At 41.0% G+C, this 22,826-nt stretch overlaps 1 protein-coding gene and 1 non-coding gene across 2 annotated transcripts in view; both read left to right on the top strand.

The window, feature by feature from the left end:
- GNS (glucosamine (N-acetyl)-6-sulfatase) overlaps nucleotides 1–22,826 on the top strand; it is a 52,233-nt gene that overhangs the window by 7,873 nt on the left and 21,534 nt on the right. Inside the window, exons 2-9 of the mRNA XM_027106915.1 lie at nucleotides 2,809–2,868; nucleotides 5,510–5,716; nucleotides 7,815–7,880; nucleotides 8,317–8,415; nucleotides 9,918–10,085; nucleotides 11,735–11,817; nucleotides 13,630–13,748; nucleotides 15,464–15,567. Coding sequence (XP_026962716.1) covers nucleotides 2,809–2,868; nucleotides 5,510–5,716; nucleotides 7,815–7,880; nucleotides 8,317–8,415; nucleotides 9,918–10,085; nucleotides 11,735–11,817; nucleotides 13,630–13,748; nucleotides 15,464–15,567 — 906 coding nt within the window. The remainder of the gene's footprint in view (nucleotides 1–2,808; nucleotides 2,869–5,509; nucleotides 5,717–7,814; nucleotides 7,881–8,316; nucleotides 8,416–9,917; nucleotides 10,086–11,734; nucleotides 11,818–13,629; nucleotides 13,749–15,463; nucleotides 15,568–22,826) is intronic.
- On the top strand, nucleotides 19,036–19,108 carry TRNAE-CUC (transfer RNA glutamic acid (anticodon CUC)). Its single transcript has one exon. It is a non-coding gene; the product is annotated as a tRNA-Glu (tRNA).

Raw genomic sequence — 22,826 nt, 5'->3', positions numbered from 1 at the left:
TTTGATTGGGTTCTTTGGGTTTTGTTTTGGTTTTGGTTTTTTTTTTTGATATTGACATACATAAGCTGTTTGTATATTTTGGAAATTAACCCCTTGTTGGTTGCAGCGTTTGCAAATATTTTCTCCCTGCCTGTTGTCTTTTTGTTTTGTTTATGGTTTCCTTTGCTGTACAAAGCTTATAAGTTTGATTAGGTCCCATTTGTTTATTTTTGCTTTTATTTCTTTTGCCTTGGGAGACTGATCTAAGCAAATATTGCTACAGTTTATGTCAGAGAATGTTTTGCCTGTGTTTTCTTCTAGGAGTTTTATGTTGTCATGTTTTATATTTAAGTCTTTAAGCCATTTTGAGTTTATTTTTGTATATGGTGTGAGAAAATTTTCTAATTTCATTCTTTTACATGAAGCTGTCCAGTTTTGGCAGCACCACTTAGTGAAGAGACTGTCTTTTTTCCATTGTATATTCTTGCCTCCTTTGTTGTAAATTAATTGACCATAAGTGTGTGGGTTTATTTCTGGGCTCTATTCTGTTCCATTGATCTACGTGTTTGTTTTTGTGCCAGTACCATACTGCTTTTTTTTTTTTTTTTTTTTTTGGCTGCATTGGGTCTTTGTTGCTGTGCACTGGCTTTCTCTAGTTGCATCTTGCAGTGGCTTCTCTTGTTGTGGAGCACAGGCTTGAGACACACAGGCTCAGTAGTTGTGGCTCTCAGGCTCTAGAGTAAAGGCTCCGTAGTTGTGGTACATGGGCTTAGTTGCTCCACAGCATGTGGGATCTTCCCGGACCAGGGATCAAACCTGTGTCCCATGCATTGGCAGGCAGATTCTTAACCACTGCACCACCAGGGAAGTCCCACCATACTGCTTTGATTACTGTAGCTTTTAGTATAGTCTGGAGTCAGGGAGCATGATACCTCCAGCTTTGTTCTTCTTTCTCAAGGTTATTCTAGCTATTCAGGGTGCTTTGTGTTTCCATACAAATTTTAAAATTATTTGTTCTAGTACTGTGAAAAATGCCATTGATATTTTGATAGGGATTGCATTGAATGTGCAGATTGCCTTCGGTAGTATGGTCAGTTTAACTATTAATTCTTCCAATCCATGAACATGGTATATCTTGCCATCTATTTGTGTAATCTCCAATTTCTTTCATCAGTCCCTTATAGTTTTCTGAGTACAGGTCTTTTACTTCGTTAGGTAGGTTTATTTCTAGGTATTTTATTCTTTTTGATGTGATTGTAAATGGGATTGTTTCCTTAATTTCTCTTTCTGATAGTTCACGGTTACTGTATAGAAGTGCAACACTATATTAATTTTATTAACATTAACTGTATATCAACTTTGTATCGAGCAACCCTACCAGATTCATTGATGAGCTCTAGTTTTTTGGTGGTGTCTTTAGGATTTTCTATGTATAGTATTACATTATCTGCAGACAGTGATAGTTTTACTTCTTCCTTTGCAATTTGGATTCCTTTTCTTTTTCTTGTCTAATTGCTGTGGCTAGGACTTCCAATGCTACGTTGAATAAAAATAGCAAGAGTGGGCATCCTTGTCTTATTCCTGATTCTAGAGGAAAAACTTTCATTTTTTCACTGTTGAGTAGGATATTAGCTGTGGACTTGTTATATCTGGCCTTTATTATGTTGAGGCACATTCCCTCTATATCCACTTTGAGAGTTTTTATCATAAATGGATGTTGAATTTTGTCACGTGAGTTTTCAAAATTCCTGAATAAGTTAGAATTCTCTAGCTAATGGATTACTTAGGTTTTCTATCATCTGTATAAAACAATGGGGATAACTTTTTTACAGTATTGAAAATGATCCTCTTATTAACATGGTTATGTATTTGGGTTATTAGTCTTTAAGAAGTTATTACACAACAAAATACACTTAAAACTGTGTTCAGCATGGTCTCAGCTTTCACAGGAACTTCAGAATCGTTATGAACTGACTCATAATACAACTGAAATAAGTTTCTTCACATCATCCTTTCTTGCTGTCTGGAATCTCGATAAAGATCGTTAGTATTTTTTATTGTTATTATTTATATCTAAGTGACCATCTTCATACTTTTTATCCTTGCTGTAGGATTTGAAACTAGTTGTTCTCTCTACTTGTCAGGATGTTAAGTTTTGAGCAAAAGATGAAAAGCAAGGATATAAACGAAATAATTTTCTGACTAGTCTTTTGCTTGACAAGGTTTTCTGTATATGTGTTTGCCACTTAGTTCAAGTCTTTGCCTGAGGTGGTGGTTGGTCTAGTGCAGAGGCCCATGAGCTTATAGTCAAAAAGCGTGCATCTGGGCTTCACCACCGAGCGCCTGATATTTGAGTTAGTGTCGGGGCCTTGTCTGGCTTTCAGAACCTAAGTGTTGTTTTATTTCTGTTTTAAAGGATGGAAGACTCCTTTCATATCATTTTTCATATCCTGCTTCTAAAGATGAATTAATAGAGGTAGATCTGCCCCACCTGTTTGTAAGGCAGCTGGTGACAAATAAGAGAAGGGCACCAAAATTTCATTACATTGAAATCAACATTGCTAGAATAATGCCATCAGCTGTGAACTTTCCCTTCCTGCAAGCATTACAACTCTCTGAACTTTTGCACAGGACATAACTGACTGTAACCAGACTTGTTTGGTTCATCTCCAGAATCACATGGGACACTTGGCTGTTCCTTAGTGTCAGATAGAGCTGATCATTTGGGAATAAAAGGTTGAGAGTAAGATACAAAAAAATATGAATTTTGTTCTGTGTGTTTTAGTTTATTGGAAGAAATTGTTCAACAGATAACTGTTTACTTTACAGACACCACTAAAGAAAACCAAGGCTCTCATTGGAGGGATGGGGATGACTTTCTCCAGTGCTGTAAGTTTTGAAGCTGATTTAATTTTGTTACACTTTGTGTTTATGTTCTAAGAAGAAACACTTTCTTTTGGGTCGTCTACTGTAATTTCTGTGGTTTTTTTCTAATTAAATGCCTGATCTGAGGGAAGGAGTCTATTTAATGTAATATAGATTTGTTTAGTTGAAATATCACTTCTTAACACTTGAAGATTAATTACAGGTATTTTGTAAGCCATTCTCATCTACAACTCAGAACTAGAGAAGTTTATTTAAAACTTCACTGTTTGAGGTTTGAAAATGGATTGTAAGAAACGGTTAACATTTATACTGTGTAAATTTAGTTCCATGGTAAAAGCTGGCAGGCTACTCTGCAAAACCCAATTAACCCTGATAGCCAAACCTAACGAAGATAATAGCAGCAAAATGAAAGAAACCCAACAACAACTGTGTGTACATATATGTAAATACAAATATATGTGTATCTATACACGTGTAAACATAAATACAAAGATCCAAAGTAAAATACTGACAAGTCAAATTCAGGAACCATGCTCATAACCGAGTCAGTGGTAGCCCAGCTTAATATCAGGAAATCCACTGAACAGCAGCTAGTGTTGGTTAAGAGCAGGCTCTGGAACCAGATCACCCTGTTTTGAACGTTGTCTCTGCCTCTCTCCTAGCTGTGCGACCTTGGGCAGCTTATTAACCTTTTTGGCCTTTGGTTTCCCCATTTGTGAATAGGGATACTAAAACCTGTCTTGGAGGTTAAATGGATTGTTACATGTAAAGGAAGCATTTATATCAGTGCCTAACGTAGAGTAAGTACCACTGCATAATGGTGGTTATTATATTGTTTACCAGCATATCAGTGGTTAAAAGGAGGAAAATTAGATACTCATCTCAATGGATGCTTGAAAGTCCTCTGAAATGTTGGCATCCTTTCCTTGTAACTTATTAAACTGTTACATCCGTACTGTGACGAATGTTTCAAACAAATAGCACAACTTACGGTTAAGGTTAAAGTCTCAGAGCACTGCTGTTAGGGAAGAGACAAGGGCCCAATATCTCTCACTTAATGTTCTTCTGAACTGTCTAGTCATTGGCATAAGTCTTGTGGAATTCAGAGTATTTGTGGAATTCAGTACTTGTGGAATAAAAGTACTGGAAAAAGACAAAAATTGTTATTTCCACTTGTCTGGATTTTCTGCCTAGAAAACAGAGTTGTTGGAAAACTTTTTAAATTAATAGAATTTAGTAAGGTAGAAATGAAAAAATAGAAGTAACTTTCTTCCATATAACTAGTTAGAAAAACATGGGGAAGAGAAGATCCCACTTATACAGCAGGAAAATATAGACTCTAGGAATAGCTGGTGGTGGCCAGTAATGGTTAAGACCTATAAATGTAGTTACAAAATTTGGTGAGTGATAAAGTATTGGGTTGGCCAAAAAGTTCATTACAGACGATGTTACGGAAAAACCCGAACCAACTTTTTGGCCAACCCAATACTTCATACATAGATATGCACATCATTTTGTGTGGAAAGACGCAAGATTATAAAATGCTTATTCTAATCAGAATCCCAGCAAGATTTTTTTTAGGCTGAATTAAGTGATTCAGAAGTTATCTGGAATAATAAGTAGGTTAGAATAATCAAGGTAAAATGTTTAAAGGAAGAGATTTCCCTACTGGACACTAAATGTAAGATCCGGTGAGCAGTGTGGCATTGGCCAAAAAATAGGTCAGGAAATATAAAAGGGAGAGAATTAAAAGAGTTGCCAATGTGAAAATTATAAAAGTCAAACATGTAACAAACTCAAAAAGCAAAAGTAAAAAATGGGAAGTATTTGTAACATGATTGAATCCTTCCTTAACTAAATTTTATGTCACAAGAGGGGAAAATGTGCAAAGCACATGAACAAACCATTCACGTGAACACAGTTGGTCAGTATGCATGAGGAGAATGTTCATCCTCACCGGTATTTAAAAATGCCAAATCCAGTTTGAAAGGCCAAAGAAACGCTAAGTATTTCAAAGGGATAATATGTAATTCAGGCAAGGGCGTGCTCAAATGAGCATTCCCTCCCCGCTGGTGCGAGTATAAGCTACTGTTACCCTTCTGTAAAGTGCATCCGTGATGAGTATTAAGACCTAGACAAACATTGGGTTGAATAGGATAATTCCGTTGATCACAGGAGCTAATAGAAGCATAATTAGAGTAGGAAAAAAATTTGTGTCCAGTGTATAAAGTGATGCAAGAAATGTATAAAGCCACAGATCAGCCTGAAAATGAACCTCTACTTCTCTGCCACATTAGATTCAAGTAATATTCTTTATCTTTGTTCAAGACCTAGCTCCCACCATGCTGTATTCCTTGCATGTAAATATTTCTTTGGCAGATGAAATTAGAACAACTTTAGGTTATTCTGTAGGAAGAAACCAGCTGAAAAAGAAATCTGTTTTCTGGGTTCTATCTGCTTTACTGTCTCCACTAGGGGACTTAAAGCAGCTCTGAAATGTGTCATGTATAAAGAAAACCTCTATTCCATGGGAAACTAGAAATTTGACTTTGGGGCATTGAGCAGCTTGCTTTCTGTTTAGAAATGATGAGAAATCCGTCTGTCTTATGTAACTTTGCTTTTTTTGCTTCTCTTCTGTTTGTAGTATGTGCCAAGTGCTCTTTGCTGTCCGAGCCGAGCCAGTATCCTGACAGGGAAGTACCCACATAACCATCACGTCGTTAACAACACTTTGGAGGGAAACTGCAGTAGTAAGTCTTGGCAGAAGATCCAAGAACCAGATACTTTCCCAGCAATTCTCAGATCAATGTGTGGTTATCAAACGTTTTTTGCAGGGAAATACTTAAATGAGGTATGTTGAATGATCTAATTATTCCCGTTCTTTCTTTTTAAAAAACAGCTTCTTGAATGTGAATTAGTATGATTCATGTTAATTGTTTTTTAATTAGCATCCGTTCAAGTCATGTTAAACGGTTTTTGGTATATGTTGTTTTCTCTTAATCTGCCTGTTAAACCAGAACTTACATGAACGTATTTACATGATTTGGGCACTGTGGTTATTCTTTCTTTAAATAGTCTCTGAGCATTTGTTTAAAAATTGTCTTAGGACTGCTGTGGTCTGATGCATATTCCCCCTTTTCCTCAAGAATTCTGCTTGTCCTTTGGCTGTCATGGTATCTTTGTTTCCATTTCCCCCTTTATCAGGAGTGGAGTGAAGAATTTTTTCCTCTGGGCATCTTTTCCTGAATTATAGCAGCTTAATGGTTAACCCACTTTCTGAAAACTGGGAGCAGATTGTGGAGAGATCAGTGATGAAGGAAAAGCACGCAGAGCCTGAGACATTCAGACCATTGAAGCATGTGGCTGAGTGGTTAGTGTGCTGGCCTTGAGGGCCTGGATGGAGGGAGGCCTCACTGTGACCTGCCAAGGCCAGATTTCAGGGCCTCGAGTCCACCACATTGGCCTTAGCATTTAGTCGAAGTTCAGGCTTAAAAGAAATAATGTGTTTGAGAGTGTTTGGGCTGGGGATTCAGGACAAAGAGAAGATGCACGTTTTCTTATGTGCTTCATCTGTGGTTGCTAGAGATCTTAATATCTGATCTGAATTTTGTTAATTCTCCCCCTCCCCGCAACAGTTGGGGGATTTGCAGCCTTGTGGATTTGATGAAAAATGAGTCCGTTTGAAAAGAATTATGAGCACTGTGATGGGTTAAAGCTATAGGTCATAAAGAGACCTTACACTACTTTGCATGTTGAAGATCATCTAACGTATACAAAATTAGAAATTCTTCAAAATACAAAGACTTAGGGGACTTCTCTGGTGGTCCAGTGGTTAAAATTCTGTGGTTCCAATGCAGGGGTCACGGGTTCGATCCCTGGTTGGGGAACTAAGATCCCACGTGTCGTAGACACAGCCAAAAAAAATAATAATAATAATAAAGATTTAGTTCTTAGAGGCACTGCCTTAAATGGGCAGTATTAAGCCTTGTCGAGATAAAATGGGATGATTCTGTGGTCTCTTCACTTAATTCATCTCATCAGATAAATTGAGTCCAAAAGTAGACTTCACCAGCAGGACAGCTGAAGTGATAGGCCGGTGTCTTGTAGTCTGATGATTTGGGCTGTTAGCCACAAGGTTGGCTGGACCATTCAGTCTAGGCCATCAGTAGCTCAGCAAATGAGCCATGTGGCCTAAGCTATGTGGCCTTTCCCTGTAAAGGGCCAGAAGTAAATATTTCAGGCTTTGCAGGCCATATGTCTCTATAGTGACTCTACAGTTCTGCTGTTGTAGCAGGAAAGCAGCCACAGACTTACATAAACCAATGAGTGTGCCTGTGTTCCAGTAAAACTTCACCGCGACTGAAATTTCAATCTTATGCAACTTGTCACAAAAATATTCCTCTTTTGATTTTTTTTTTTTTTTTTTTTTCCTTCGGTACGCGGGCCTCTCACTGTTGTGGCCTCTCCCGTTGCGGAGCACAGGCTCCGGACGCGCAGGCTCAGCGGCCATGGCTCACGGGCACAGCTGCTCCACGGCATGTGGGATCTTCCCAGACCAGGGCACAAACCCGTGTCCCCTGCATCAGCAGGCGGACTCTCAACCACTGTGCCACCAGGGAAGCCCTGATTGTTTTTTTTTTTTATTCAAGTATGGTTGATTTTGATTGGTGTTTATATTTTTTAATGTGTGGAAGAAAATTCTTAGCTGGCTGGCCCCACAGAACAGTAGGCAGGCTAGATTTGGCCCGCCAGCCATCGTTTGCCAACTCCTGCTTCAGAAGTTCCTAGGACGATAGTGTTCTTTACTTTTTGACTGTTATGTGTTTGAGGAAATTGAGCACCTACCATGTTTCAGGCACTGATCTAAAAAGATTCTGAAAGTTGCCTGTTTCCGTCTGGTCTGGTCACGTCCTAAGGACTTCTAATGCGCTGCTTGTCTTGCTTTGCAGTATGGAGCCCCAGATGCAGGTGGACTAGCACACGTTCCTCTGGGCTGGAGTTACTGGTATGCCTTGGTGAGTGATTAATGAAGTCGGTGGCAATTCCGCACAACCCTGCAGATGCTGTTTACTTTCTGCTGTAGCTCTGATGTTGACATTATTTGGTTTGCTTTTATGATTGACCATTTTGTCTCCTTAAAAGAAAGTCTGTTGAGTTGTGAGTCACTCTGTTTGTGGGATACTTTTCTTGCATTCCACAAGGTTTAGCAACATGTTTTGCTGTTCTACCGGATCCATTTCTGGCTTTTTAAACTAGGACATATTATTGAAACTGTGCTAGCAGTTAATAAAACCCTAGTCATAAAGTCCAATTCAGTATTGACTTGAGCAATTACCTTTTCTTTTTTGTCTTATCACTCTTTAAACAGAGTATAGTTTAGCCCAGCATGGTTTCCAACTTTCATTTTGTGTGCTGACCTCGTAAAAAATCTTACTTTCCTCTCTTTAATAGGAAAAGAATTCTAAATACTATAATTATACCCTCTCTATCAATGGGAAGGCACGGAAGCATGGTGAAAACTACAGTGTGGACTACCTGACAGATGTTTTGGTGAGTTACTGAAGCTCTGTCCTTGCACTTTAGCTCATGTTTAATTAAACTCTCTGCCTAGAAAATCTTTACTTGTATTTGTTAATGTTGGGTAACGTGAATAATAACTTGGTCTAAACGCCAAATAATATTTCCAACTGATTAAAAACTCCTGAGGGTGTTTTTCTTTGTAATTAAGCCAGGCTCAGATCTAATGTTCTTGAAATTCCAGCAGAAAATCCCTTTTCCAAAGGCTAATCTCTAAGACTATAGAGATTACTTCGAAGAGGTTTTACTTTGTAGGGGTTCCTACTCTTGATCCCAGTTTTACTCACAAGCTACAAGATGGCATCTTCATCATGAGGGTGGCGGGATAGGGATAGGGAAGTTCTTCAGGCATTGTATATCATATATAAAAAATACTGAAATTGGGACAGGAATTTGGGACTGTCCTTTCCTGTCTAAGATGTATCTAATGACAGCCCCCCCATAGGGCATTCATTCACCAAGTACTTCAGCACCCATTATAGCAGGTGTTCAGCAGTAAATGAAACAGAGTCTTTGATCCTGTGGACGGTAACCTTTTAGTGGAGGATTTTATTTACCCATATGTGTGTTGTCTTGTTAGATGGCGATTAGTTAGAGAAATAAGGCAGGGGATGGGAGTTACATAGATAACATTTAGGCAAAATCCTAAAGGGGATGAGAGTGAGCTATACAGGTCAGGGGAAAGAGTGCCACAGGCAAAGGGAACAGAAAGGGAGTGTGCGTGGCAGGTTGGAGAAACCACAGGGTTTCTTGACAGGGCTGGAGTAAAGTAGGGGGATGGGATGGTGATAAGAAATTGATAGTATCTTTTGAGTTTAGTGTTGGGAATAAATGAAGATGTAAATCAACTAGGAAATTAAAAACACAGCATGTGTGTGGGAAGCTTTCATTTTCATAAAGTATCTCCAGAGAAGCAAATGAAAAATTTAAGTCCATATAAATTAAAACCCTGGTGTGGTGTATTTAGACTTAATATTGTTCACTTAGTTTAGCTACTTCAGCTGGCACAACTTAGGATATCTACTCTCTACATATTTTTGTAAAATTACAGTAACTTAATTCACTTTTCCCACTGTTGTGAATTAGGTTGGCTCTCTTTTTATGTTCTTTAAAGCATCAAATGTGTATACTCTAAGCTGCATAAATGTATATACTCTAAGCTATATTAATATGTTAATACTAAAATGGCCAAATTACTATTTTTTTTCCTTTTGGGAGGCATAACAATTTTAAGGTCATGTAAAATCATCAAAACCCTAATTGCTTTCTTCGATGGTGTGCTTTTCAATTTTTTATTGTGTTTGCCTGAAAGCCAAACGATCTGTTCCAGCAACACGCTTGCAAGTGACTGTGACATAGATTGTATGCTAAGATTGGTGGAAAGCTAATAGGGCCCTGTTCACCAGAGAACAGGTATCTGTCAGGTCCTCAACTGTGAAGTAGGGTAAGCAATGACAAATCTTTGTATATGTCAGGCCAATGTCTCCTTGGACTTCCTGGACTACAAGTCCAACTCTGAGCCATTCTTCATGATGATCTCCACTCCGGCACCTCATTCGCCTTGGACAGCTGCACCTCAGTACCAGAACACCTTCCAGAACGTCTTTGCACCAAGAAACAAGAACTTCAACATCCATGGAACGGTAGCTTCCCCTAACCCTTGCATTAAGCCATGCTCGATGTGATTAATTGTGTAACATACTTGTCAGGGAGCCTTTGAATCATATAGTTGGTCTTCCTTCTAAATCTTTTAAAGGTAGTTGCACCTGTCACTAACATACTAGGTAGTATACACTTGCTTCAGAAGTCAGATAAGGTTCGTGCCACACACCCAGTGGGCAGCTGGAGAGTCGGCGGACAATGGTAAACAAACGCCATCTTTCCTGACTACAGGCTCTTTTGATAACCTCTGTGCTGGCACTCCTCCTGCCCGGCAGTGGCTGAGACATGTCCCTTGGGGCTGAGCTGGGCCTGCAGCAGTCTCCTTTGGGTGGCCCTCACCAGGCCCGAGGCGTAGGAAGAAGAGGGGGGATGACACAGTGCAACGTGATTGGGAAGGGAAGGTGAATGGAGAAATGAGCCAGAGCAGGCCATGACCTAAATACTGTTCACTTCATATACCACTTACCCTTCCTGTGGCACAGGAGATGGGCAGTTTGCTAGTTCAAAGGCGGAAAGCTTCTACTGCCTCATGCCTGTTACCCAGAAATCTTAGTTGCTTGTGAGGTGGTAGAAAGAATGAGTCTTGGAGTTAGAGTCCGTATTACCGCTTTCTAGCTCAGTGACCTGACCATGAGCAAGATGCTTAACTTGCATTTTTCTCTCTAAAGTCGGGGATCCTGACCTCTCCTGCAACTCTTGTATGGATTAAAATACACAGAAGCATCTAGCATGTTGCCTGGCACATTGTAGGCATGTGCTTGCCATGGATGACATTAAAGAGGAGTGAACCGAGTTTGAAACCTGGGTGCCATTCTCTCTGTGTTCCAAAGGAAGTTCATAGAAGTTCCCATGACTAAGTAAGGTTAGAAACTTCAGGTTAAATAAGTCACTCTGCTACAGGATTTCTCAGAGTTATCCGTGTTCTGACATGAATTTGCAGCAGGAAGAGATGCTCTGTGGCATTTGTCAAGCATGCTAACTAAAGAAGGCTTTGAGGATCACAGTTTGCGAGATGGCAGCTTAGGGTTTTATGAATGGGGAGGAGAGAATAAATGGTATTTGGCAATGTTTTGTGTGGTTTTTTTTTTTTTTAACTATGACTCTTTTATTTATATGAGAAGAATCCTCTAGATTTGGACTTGAAGTTTTAGGAAATTGCTATGATGAAATTTTTTCCAAGGTCCAAGGATGATCGCTATCTTAGGTAGGAAAGATAGAGGGCCATGGAATGATGACTTATTAGGCAAAGCTTAGAGGAAGGTAAAGTGGATCTTTATCCTTTTATAGTTTGGGTGGTAGACCCAAGTTATAAATTTAATCTTCTGGTTAGTAGTTTCCAGTATCTTTCACGAAATCTCTTATTAAAGCTGCTAACAAAGGAGCCCAGGCCTTCTGCCATTAAGGAGGTGATGAGAAGAAGCTAAAGAATGAGTGATAATTTGCAGAGAGTTTTTTTTACCAACACAGGGGAGGGGAGTAGGGGTGGGTGGTGGAGGGAAAATCTGAAGTTGCTTAAACAGGCTCCAGTTAGTTCCTTTTTTGCTCGAGTAAATGATCTTTTTCATTATCTATTCTAGTAGTTTGACTGTGGTGACTTGGTGTTAACTTGTGTTTTTCTTTTAAATTTTAGAACAAGCACTGGTTAATTAGGCAAGCCAAGACCCCAATGACTAATTCTTCAATACAGTTTTTAGATAATGCATTTAGGAAAAGGTAAGAGCTGCTCCTTTCCAGTCTAGGTGGTCTTTGAGGACCCTCAGAAGCAGCCCATGAACAGGGAACTGCACCACATGGTTATTTCTGAGAAAAAATCAGAGGGTAGCAAGATGTTGGGAGAGACTCTGATGGGAGGTCTTTACATTTAGCTACAAGGTGGTCTTTGGACCTCAGGTCTAATTAAACAGTCCGTTTTTATGACTTGTTAAAACATTGCAAATTGGAGCCATTTGTTTTTTTTAACAATTTTCTATATCTAAAGAAAAGGTTGGAAACAACCTAAGTGTCCATCATCGGATGAATGGATAAAGAAGATGTGGCACATATATACAATGGAATATTACTCAGCCATAAAAAGAAACGAAATTGAGCTATTTGTAATGAGGTGGATAGACCTAGAGTCTGTCATACAGAGTGAAGTAAGTCAGAAAGAGAAAGACAAATACCGTATGCTAACACATATATATGGAATTTAAGAGGAAAAAAAAATGTCATGAAGAACCTAGGGGTGAGACAGGAATAAAGACACAGACCTACTAGAGCATGGACTTGAGGATATGGGGAGGGGAAAGGGTAAGCTGTGACAAAGCGAGAGAGAGGCATGGACATATATACACTACCAAATGTAAGGTAGATAGCTAGTGGGAAGCAGCTGCATAGCACAGGGAGATCAACTCGGTGCTTTGTGACCACCTAGAGGGGTGGGATAGGGAGGGAGGGAGGGAGGGAGACGCAAGAGGGAAGAGATATGGGAACATATGTATATGTATAACTGATTCACTTTGTTATAAAGCAGAAACTAGCACACCATTGTAAAGCAATTATACTCCAATAAAGATGTAAAAAATAATAATAAAAAAAGGTCGCTTTGTGAGAGATTAGCCCCAATATTTGCCTGAGACCCAAAGGCTTAGGCTAGAGCAGAATACTTGCCTTTGCAGTTTTTAGTTTTCAGGAAATTCTTACTTTCTCTTAAGGTGCATTTAGTTTTAGACCAGGGGTTGGCAAACTTTCTGTGAAGGGCCAGATAGTAAATATTACAGGCTTGTCGGCAGTATAGTCTGTGTCCCTGTTGCTCAGCTCTGCTGTTGGAGCGCAGAGCAGTCCTGGACAAGACCATAATGAATGAGCATTGGCTGTGCTACAGTAAAACTTTATACATAAAGCAAACGGCAAGTTGTTGTTTCATGGGTGTAGAGTTTCAGATTTGCAAGGTGAAAAGGTTCTGGAGATCTGTTCCACTACGTGAATATACTTAACGCTACTGACCTGTACCCTTAAAAATTGTTAAAACAGTAAATTTTATGTTACGTGTTTTGTACCACAGTTAAAAACAAAAACACAGACAGTGGTCAAGCTTTGGCCCATGGCTATCGTTTGCTGACGCCTAGTTTGACCATTAAACATTGTTGTAGCCAGGTCTATCTGAATTCATCTCTATCAGTCAGTGCTGAGTTGACAGCTTTCCCTTCCAATAGTCTTTTATTCTCATCACCAGCCACGATAAATAAAAAGCTAAATGGTTATAAAAAGCCTCATTTATTTCTGTAGAATCGGTTAAATTTGGAATCAACTAATTGTGTTCTGGAGTTTTCTAATCTGTGCTTTGCAGTGAATGGAAGGAAAGGAAATAGGGGATTTGAGCTTTTGGGGAGAGTGGCTCTGAGGGGTTTTTTTTGGGAAGGAGGTTGGGAGTTTTTTTGTTTCGATTTGGTTTTGGGGTGTTTTTTGGACTTCGCTTTTTTGGCAAGATGGCAGTACCTCAGCATTGTCTCTGAAGTCCCATTGCTGCCCTCTGTTCACATCCAGGTGGCAGACTCTGCTGTCAGTCGATGACCTGGTGGAGAAGCTGGTCAAGCGATTGGAGTTCAGCAGGGAGCTCAATGACACCTACATCTTTTACACCTCAGACAATGGCTATCACACAGGTAAGGGGCACCATGACCTTGGCGAGGTGCCTTTCCTTTCTCGCTCAATCCGTAGCACTGGCAGGGAGCTCCTGTCCTTTTGCAGCAGTGGACAGGCCAGAGGGAGGGTCTTGCCCTCAGGGCCCCTCTGGTTAGAGGGCCAACTCATCTCCCCTGGTGAGAGACCAGGTTTCATTATTTGCTATTTCACAGGCTGAATTACATGGTGTTCTAGGAGTCTGAGCAGAGAGTGAGCTTGATGGGTTAGAGGCAGGCTTTATGAAGTAGGTGAGAAATTGAGCTAGATTTTAAGGACAGTGGATCTCAGGGAATAGGGGTATGACATTTGACACAGGAAGACCACGAGAGGGTTGTCCTGGGGAAAAACTTTCTTGTGAAATGAGATGTTTTGGTGTGTGTGAGTTTTGCTTTGTGTTTCTTTTCACAACTGCAGTATGAGTCACCCCCGTGTCCTTGACTTTCATCCTTTCTTCTTGGACCTTTTCTAGTTAAAAATCAGTACTTTTTTCTCTCTCCACTCTTTTAAATTTCCTGAACTGGAAGGGAATTAACCTGAGGTTTGTTTGCATGGAAGCAGATAGATGAGGCGTTTCCTGCGGTGTTATGAATATTTCTAAGCACGCACAGTAGAGACTAGTAAAATAACTCCCACTGTCCAGCTTTCGTTTCCAGCGGCACGAGACCAGTCTTTTGAATTCCTCATACCTTCTTCATGTTTCTGTTTTAGCTAGAAGTTTTTGAAGAAACTCCAGATGTTGTGATTCCATATGTCAACACTCGATTGTGCACCTGACTAGGTGATTAGCTATCAGAACCTACACGAAGTCCACACGCTCCCTTTAGTTTTTATGTGTCTTAAGGCTGTCCTTTGCCACCGATTTATTGGGAAAACTCGTCTTCTGTCCTTTAGAATATCTCACATTCCAGATGTAGCTAATTGCTCATATAATGCCTTAACTCATTTATCTGTGCTCAGCATTTTCTATAGATTGGTAGTTAGATCTAGAGTCTTAATAGAAGTTCACGTTTTCAACAAGAATGCTTTCTAGTTGATGCTGTCATGTACTTCTTATTGCTTCATTCACATCATGCCGCTGGGGTGTCTGGTTGCCTCACTTTAGGGATGCTGTTACTGTTTGATGGCTCATGTGGTATCAACCTGAGCCCATCCTATGAACCTTTTGTGGCTAAAACGTCCATTGATGATTGTTGCTTAAATCTGTTCCCTCAGAAATTGCGAAGTTTGGCTTCATAACTCTGCCCTTCCTTCTGAATTTACTGGCTGGAATTCCTCAGGAAATTCCCCTCGCCAGCTGTTTGGTTATCTTGAAATAGAGTTTATTCAGGAAAGGCTGGATAAATGGTTTTCTCCCTTTATTTAGCAGCTTTTAGAGTAACTTCATTCCATTGTGATCAGGTCGAGTATCATACATAAATAGCGTATCTTTGCTTCAATACTTTCTAGTCATTCTTTTTGCTGAATTTGCCTATTTGAGACCAAGGTGTCCCTCTAGGCATTTTTTTTTTTAAAGATGAGCTCATTGTTTCCTGCCTTGTAGTAATAAGAGACCCAGGCAAATTTAAGCTTTCCATTAAAACCCCATAATTAGTAGAACAAGGCTGTTTTTGATTTTTACTGTTTATTGAATGAATGCATGCATGAGTGACATTTCTATCTCGGCTCCATCTTTACCCTATGCATTTTTTTTTTTCAGGACAGTTTTCTTTGCCAATAGACAAAAGACAGCTGTATGAGTTTGATATCAAAGTTCCACTGTTGGTTCGAGGGCCTGGGATCAAACCAAATCAGACAAGCAAGGTAGGTTGCTGACAAGGTGATGTAGCATTTGCCTGAGGAAAGAAAGCTTTTCCTCCGAAGAGGAGGCTGATTCAATTTCTCCTCCTTTGAGGATGAAGGCTGATTGGCTTAAGATTTTTTGCAAGTGTATTTGTAAGCCTTGCGAACAGTGATTCTTTTTTCTTTCTTCTTTTTTGATTGAAGTATAGTTGATGTACAATATTCTATAAGCTACAGGGGTACAATATAGTGATTCACAGTCTTTAAAGGTTATACTCCATTTAGTTATTTTAAAATATTGGCTGTATTCCCGGTGTTGTACAACATAACCTTGTAGCTTATTTTATACCTAATGCTCTTAATCCCCTACTCCTGTATTGTTCCTCTCCCATCCCATCTCCCCACTGGTAACCACTAATTCTCTGTGTCTGTTCTCTATATTTTGTTATATTCAGTAGTTTGTTGTGTTTGTTAGAGTCCGCATATAAGTGATATCATACAGTATTTGTCTTTCTCTGTCTGACATGTTTCACTTAGCATAACACCAGTAAACTGCTGGCCACCCACTGCTAGATGTATATGTATCGTATTAGCACGAAGAGCTTTTGCTTGTGTTTTGAGACTAGATTTTTACTTGGTCCTCGAGCCGTGACTCTCCACCAGGGTGCTCATCAAAACTACCTTCTGAAACTGAAAGGCTCAACATCTAGAAAGGTTGAGATTGACTCACTTGAACTGGAATAGAATCCCTGCCTCTGCTTTTTTTCTTAAGTTCACAATGATTCTGAGAGGCAGCCCAGTTTGGGGCCCATAGCCCGGGAGAGCAAAGCTCTTCAGGCTTTGTTGTGTGTGCACATCCCCTGGGGGCCTTGTTGAAATGCAGATTCTGATTCTGCATTCCAGCCTGCTCCCAGGTGTTCCCAGGTGATGTCTGCTGCCGGTCTGACCTCCCTCTGAGTATAAGGCTACAGAAAGGGTGTTGTCTGAGAATTTAGTCCCCCTCCCTGTGGGACTCTTCCTCACTAATGCCTTTCTACTTTACTGATTCTGTCTCCTAGTACTGTCATAAAGTACCACGTTCTTTTGTTACCATTTCCATTTGGTTTCAAACTGAGTTCCTAATACTGAGGTACTTTGTTCCTAGAGTTCATGGGCACCTTGATCCAAAACACTGGTCCAATGTTGGGAGATAAGAATTGATAGGCTCTACCAGTTGTTTTCTCTTCCCTAATACCACAGTTTCAGTCCCAGCTCTGTGAGACAAAAGAAAATGAGCAAATGGATTCTTTTTTTTTTTTTTTTTTTTTTGTGGTACGCGGGCCTCTCACTGTTGTGGCCTCTCCCGTCGCGGAGCGCAGGCTCCAGACGCGCAGGCTCAACGGCCATGGCTCACGGGCCCAGCCACTCCGCGGCATGTGGGATCTTCCCGGACCGGAGCACGAACCCATGTCCCCTGCATCGGCAGGCGGACTCTCAACCACTGTGCCACCTGGGAAGCCCAGCAAATGGATTCTTTAAGCTAAAATTGGAAAAATAGGTTAGAATTTCTGGGTATACTGGTGCGTGCTTGAGTTTAACTTGGGGGTGTAATGTTTACTCTGTTTAAACGTCTGTCATTCACTTATTTCCTTTCACAATGCTCTTGATGGAATTCTGTTGAAATTCTCTCGGAAACTTAAAAGGGCCTTCATAAGTGCCTTTTGAATTTTCTTTTTCTTTTAAGACCCACATTCCTAAAGGCAGTCACCTTCCACTACAAATTCATTACCCTCTAAACAGGCCTCTTCTGTCAACGGAGGTAGGCAAGTTTGGAAGACCATTCAGTCTTAAAAGTGTTTTCTTGATCTTGGTGTTGGGAGCTGGTTGAGGAGAGCACGTCTGCACCTGTGTGCATTTCTGAAGAGCAGGGCCACGTCTAACCGGTGTGGGGAAGGCGGCTGATGAGAACAGAATGACGTGTCAGCCAGCTGCCCATGGAACAGACTGTTCCTTTTTCCTTCAAGTTAACAGTGGCACTAAATGTTACAATCAGAAACTTCACTTTCTCTAAGCCATCTAAGTGAAACCAGGTCCTAGGAAGCCATTTCAACAATAATAACCGTTACTGAATGCTTAGGATGTGACAGGTGCTGTTCCAAGTGTATTACCTGTATCAACTCAGTTAACCTTCACAGCCTTATGAGATATGAATACTGTTATCCCCATTTTACAGATGAGGAAACTGAGGTATACAAGTTCAGCGATTTACCCAAGATGATGTAGCCAAAGAATATCAGAGCCCTGCACTTGAACTCGGGCAGTCTGGCTGCTATACACCAGAGCCTGTACACTCAACCATTACACTACAGCTCAGACAACAGTATTTCTTAAGTATCTTCCTGTGCCAGCGCAGTATACCAGGAGCCTTGGGGCCACAGCAAGAGCAGTCAGAGATCAGTTCTTAACTCCCTGTGTTGGGGGAGCCAGATACCTGAGCTTCCGTTGTCAGTGAAAGTCTCTGAGGCATTTGGGCAGAGACCCGGGTGTCAAGAAGGATTGAGTCGTGCAAAGATCTGTGGGAGGGTATCCTGAGCGGCAGAACAGTGCATGTGAAGGGCACAGATAGGAGAATGAGCTTGGCCTGTTCAAGGGACAGAAGGTGGCAGTTGTCCTGAACTACTTCTACTTCCTACTTGGATCATCTCTCTCACCTCCTTGCCTTTGTACAGCTGGCTGCGCCTTCTGTGGGAATGCCCACCTCATGCCCCTTTCCCCTGGCTAAGTTCATTGTCCTTCGGGGCTTCAGTTTAGGGCTCCCCTAAATGAACGTCACTGTAGACCCCTGCCCCACATGGAGTGGGTGCCTTTCCCAGCTGGCCTCACACTTACCACACCCGACTGAGTTTGTCTTTTTAACTCTAGGAGTCCTTAGTTGAGAGGTATTACCTGAACTTAGAATACCCAGCTTTTAGTGGGAGTTTGGAGTTAGCACATGTAAAGCTATTATATATACAATGGATAAACAACAAGTTCCTTTTACTGTATAGCACAGGGAACTCTGCTCAGTATTCTGTAATAACCTAAATGGGAAAATAATTTGAAAAAGAATAGATACACATATAACTGAATCACTTTGCTGTACACCTGAAACTAACACAACATTGTTAATCAACTATGCTCCAATATAAAAGAAAAATTTTTTTAAAGGTCCTATTATATAGCCTAGGGAACTATACTCAATATCCTATGATAAACCATAATGGAAAAGCATATTTAAAAAAAAGAATGTATCTCTATATGTGTATAACTGAATCACTTTGCTCTACAGCAGAAATTAACACATTGTAAATCAACTGTAATTTAAAAAAAAAAAGAATACCCAGCCCTTAACATACAATGGGTGACATCCAAGTTGTGTGAATGGATATATTACCAAGGTCACACAGTAAGTGGCAAAACCAGGTCTGAAAATTAACCGTCTATTCTCAAAATCCATGTTTTTTTGGGAATTCCCTGGTGGTCCAGTGGTTAGGACTCTGCACTCTCACTGCTGAGGGCCTGGGTTCAATCCCTAGTTGGGGAACTAAGATCCCACAGCGGCGTGGCCAAAAAAAAAAACAACAAACAACCATGGTGTTTGACACTCTGTGCTGACATACGTGGTTTGAGAAGTATGAAGTGCCCTGCTTCCATCTAACACAGTGTGTCAGAGCTGGTGGGTGATTCATCGTGTGCTGGCAGCAGACTTTTCTTGGTGCAGGTTCTGTGTGAGGGCCACAGGGTGGTGAGTTGAGCATAATGAGCTGTGCTGGCAACAGCCTAGTAGCCAAAATAGGACATGTTTGACCAGTGGATCTGGCTTTGTGTTGGCTACTGGGTTGAGCCAGGGGCAGGTGGTATGGGTCGATGCCAAACATTGGCTGCTGAGGTCTTCTCCTCTGGCTATAAATTAATCTAGCTTTAGATTTGGTGGTAGAATTTCTTCAAACGGGCTTTAAGGAAGGAAAAGGTTAGTACGAAAATGGAAATGACATAGCATGATCCAGGGGAAATAAAACCGAACTGGGAGTCAGGAAGACCACCTACTGGCTTTTAAGACTTTGGACAGACTAAGCCTTGGTTTCCCCATGTGAAACTGGGAGGATGCTAAGGGCAAATTCTCAAGTGTAACTAGGTGATGCCCTGGCTTACTCCTTGTTAGGGAAGTGGGGCATGAGGGGCAAATCCAGATGAAGCAGCCCAAGATGTGTAGAGTTCTCTGCTTTCAGTGCTTTTCTTTTTTTTTAAACATCTTTATTGGAGTATAATTGCTTTACAGTGGTGTGTTAGTTTCTGCTTTATAACAAAGTGAATCAGTTATACATATACACTTATCTCCATATCTCTTCAATAGATGGATTTGGGGTGCTCTCTGGTGTGCTTTGAGTCTTTTTTTTGAAAGCCTTACGTGAATTCTTTAACATCAGGGCTTAAAAGTCTGTTTGAAAACCTGATATACCCTGCTGGGAGCCCTTATTCTTTTGGGTAATTCTGCAGTACTGTCCTTCTTCCAGAGCTAAAAAAATAAGCAGGTTCAAGGCATGATATCCCTCGATCTCATGCCCCACAGAGTTTTTTAGGGCCTTATATTTGATCAAAATGTATATATACTTTAATCCTAAGAATATTCCCAAACAAACGGTGAGGCTGTGATTCATGAAATAATTTACTTGGTCTTGTCAGAGCGTTTTCTGTTCCAGTCCTTAAATGCATCTTTATAGTCAGTGATAAAAGCAATAATACCATTTTAGGAACTCGAAATGCTAATGTTTCTAGATGTCATTAGGGCGATGGGCTCATAGTATCCATTCTAATCCTTGGCTGTATAAAAACCAGAGAGAGGTATAATTCTCTCTTGAATTCTTCACTCATACTTGGTATCTACTAGAAGTCTCCCATCTCCTGACATTGTATGCTAATTTTGAGACTCTACGTCTTAGTCAAACAAAACCCAGTAGGGAGAGAATTTGTCCATCATTTTTAGGGAGGATGTGATCATTGTAGATACCTGGGAAGAAAGAGTCCTGGTGGTGGCGTTTATGGTACTTGTGCCGAACTAGCGACTTGACTTGTCCTGAATCTTGCAGACCTTTCTCCTCCCCTCCCCCCACAGAGCAAACTGCCACTAGAGGGCGCTCCCACCCATTGCTGATGGCTCGAGGCAATTCCTGCTGAGACTGGCAGTCACTGTTTTATCTCTGTGGGTTTTATTATTTTGGTGCCTTGGACATGTTAATAATACCTGTGGGACTGACTTGACTTCATTCATGTTCTGGACATCACTGGAGATCTGTCAGTCACATTTTGGAGTCTTGTTGCCTTTATCTGATTCTGGAGGTGGTGTCTCTGCTTGTCTCTCCTTTCCTGCTATGGTCTCTTCTGTATTCATACTCACTCTTGTTTGCTGTATTCTAAGCCGCTCGAGAGTCTGCCTGGGGTACTTGGAACCGGGAAAGGTATCTCTAACACCGGGTCTTGTGTAATCCCTAGAGACATAGTTTTTGTGTTTTTTATCCTCAGCAACATATGGATTGCTTTTCCCGTGAGTTGCCTGCCACTGAAGGGTAATTTCCAACAGCTGCAGAGTTACACTGATTGGTTCAGAGCCAGGATATGTGTATCACTCTGCCCTCCAGGAGCCGTCCAGGAAACCTGGCTGCTACTGAACAGTGCTCTGAACAGTGCTTCTTGCCTTTCATGTCTGTACTTTGGTTTTGTTTTTAAATTAAAAGTAATAGGATTAGATTTTTTTTTCTAATCCCCATTTGGCTTCTCCTGAGATGATCTGAGTTTTCTCAACAGTTTTTGTTTTTTTTTTTTTGGCTGCATTGGGTCTTCGTTGTGGTGTGCATGCTTCTCATTGTGGTGGCTTATCTTTGTTGCGGAGCATGGGTTCTAGGCAAGCAGGCTTCAGTAGTTGTGGCCCACGGGCTTAGTTGCTCCATCGCATGTGGGATCTTCCCGGACTGGGGCTTGAACCCGTGTCCTCTACATTGGCAGGTGGATTCTTAACCGCTGCACCACCAGCGGAGTCCCTCTCAACCGTTTTGAAGACTGTTATTTATTTCCAGTAAACAACAGCTTTTCCAGTTACAGCCTGCTGACTTTGTGTCAGTTACTTCTCTTTCATTTCCTCATCTGTAAAATGCGGAAAATACTGCTTTCTAGGACTGTGGGGAGGATTAAATGAGGATAAGCATTAAGCACTGGCCCAGAATAGGTGCTCAGTGAACACTAGTTCCCTTCGTTTCCCTGGTGGATTGTCTCCATCACTCCAAGGCTTTTTCTAGCCTGTGACCACGTGACTTCTAGACTCTGCTACAAAAGTTCATGTGGTTCTTGAGCCAGAACATATATGGGATAGTCCAGATTGAGATGTTATAATTGTAAAATACCAGATTTCAAACACTTGGTTCAAAAATTTTTTTAAAGTAAAATCTCATCACTTTTTTGTATTGCTTACATGTTGAAATAGTAATATTTAAATATTTACAGTGAATTTCACCTCTTTTTTTTTTTTTTTTTTACTTTAATGTGGTCACTAGACAATTTTAAATTACACGTATGACTCCTGTTCTATCCCTATTGGACTTTGGACTATGCTGGTTTAGGCCTGGTAGCGGTATTGTATACAGAAGAAAAATAGTCCAATAAATCAAGGAGATATGGCAAGGTATAAATGCTGGACAGTGTCTTTAATTTCTAGAACCTTTGTTTAAAAACATCCAAGTTTTGGGACTTCCCTGGTGGTGCAGTAGTTAAGAATCCGCCTGCCAATGCAGGGGACACAGGTTCAAGCCCTGGTCCAGGAAGATCCCACATGCCGCGGAGCAACTAAGCCCATGTGCAACAACTACTGAGCCTGTGCTCTAGAGCCCGTGAGCCACAACTACTGAAGCCCGTGTGCCACAATTACTGAAGCCCGTGCGCCTAGAGCCCATGCTCTGCAACAAGAGAAGCCACCACAATGAGAAGCCTGTGCATTGCAACAAAGAGTAGCCCCCTCCGCAACTAGAGAAAAGCCCATGTGTAGCAACGAAGATCCAACGCAGCCAAAAATAAATAAATAAAATAAATTTATTTTAAAAAAAGGAAAATAATGGCTTCCCTGGTGGCGCAGTGGTTGAGAGTCCGCCTGCTGATGCAGGGAACACGGGTTTGTGCCCCGGTCCGGGAAGATCCCACATGCTGCAGAGAGGCTGGGACCGTGAGCCATGGCCGCTGAGCCTGCGCGTCCGGAGCCTGTGCTCCGCAACGGGAGA

Source organism: Aethalodelphis obliquidens, unplaced genomic scaffold (genome assembly GCF_003676395.1).
Source record: "Aethalodelphis obliquidens isolate GAN/ISIS:26980383/991018 unplaced genomic scaffold, ASM367639v1 scaffold8, whole genome shotgun sequence".
Taxonomy (NCBI): Eukaryota; Metazoa; Chordata; class Mammalia; order Artiodactyla; family Delphinidae; genus Aethalodelphis; species Aethalodelphis obliquidens.
Note: the sequence above shows the minus strand (reverse complement) of the source record. Positions and strands in the feature narration are given on the sequence as shown.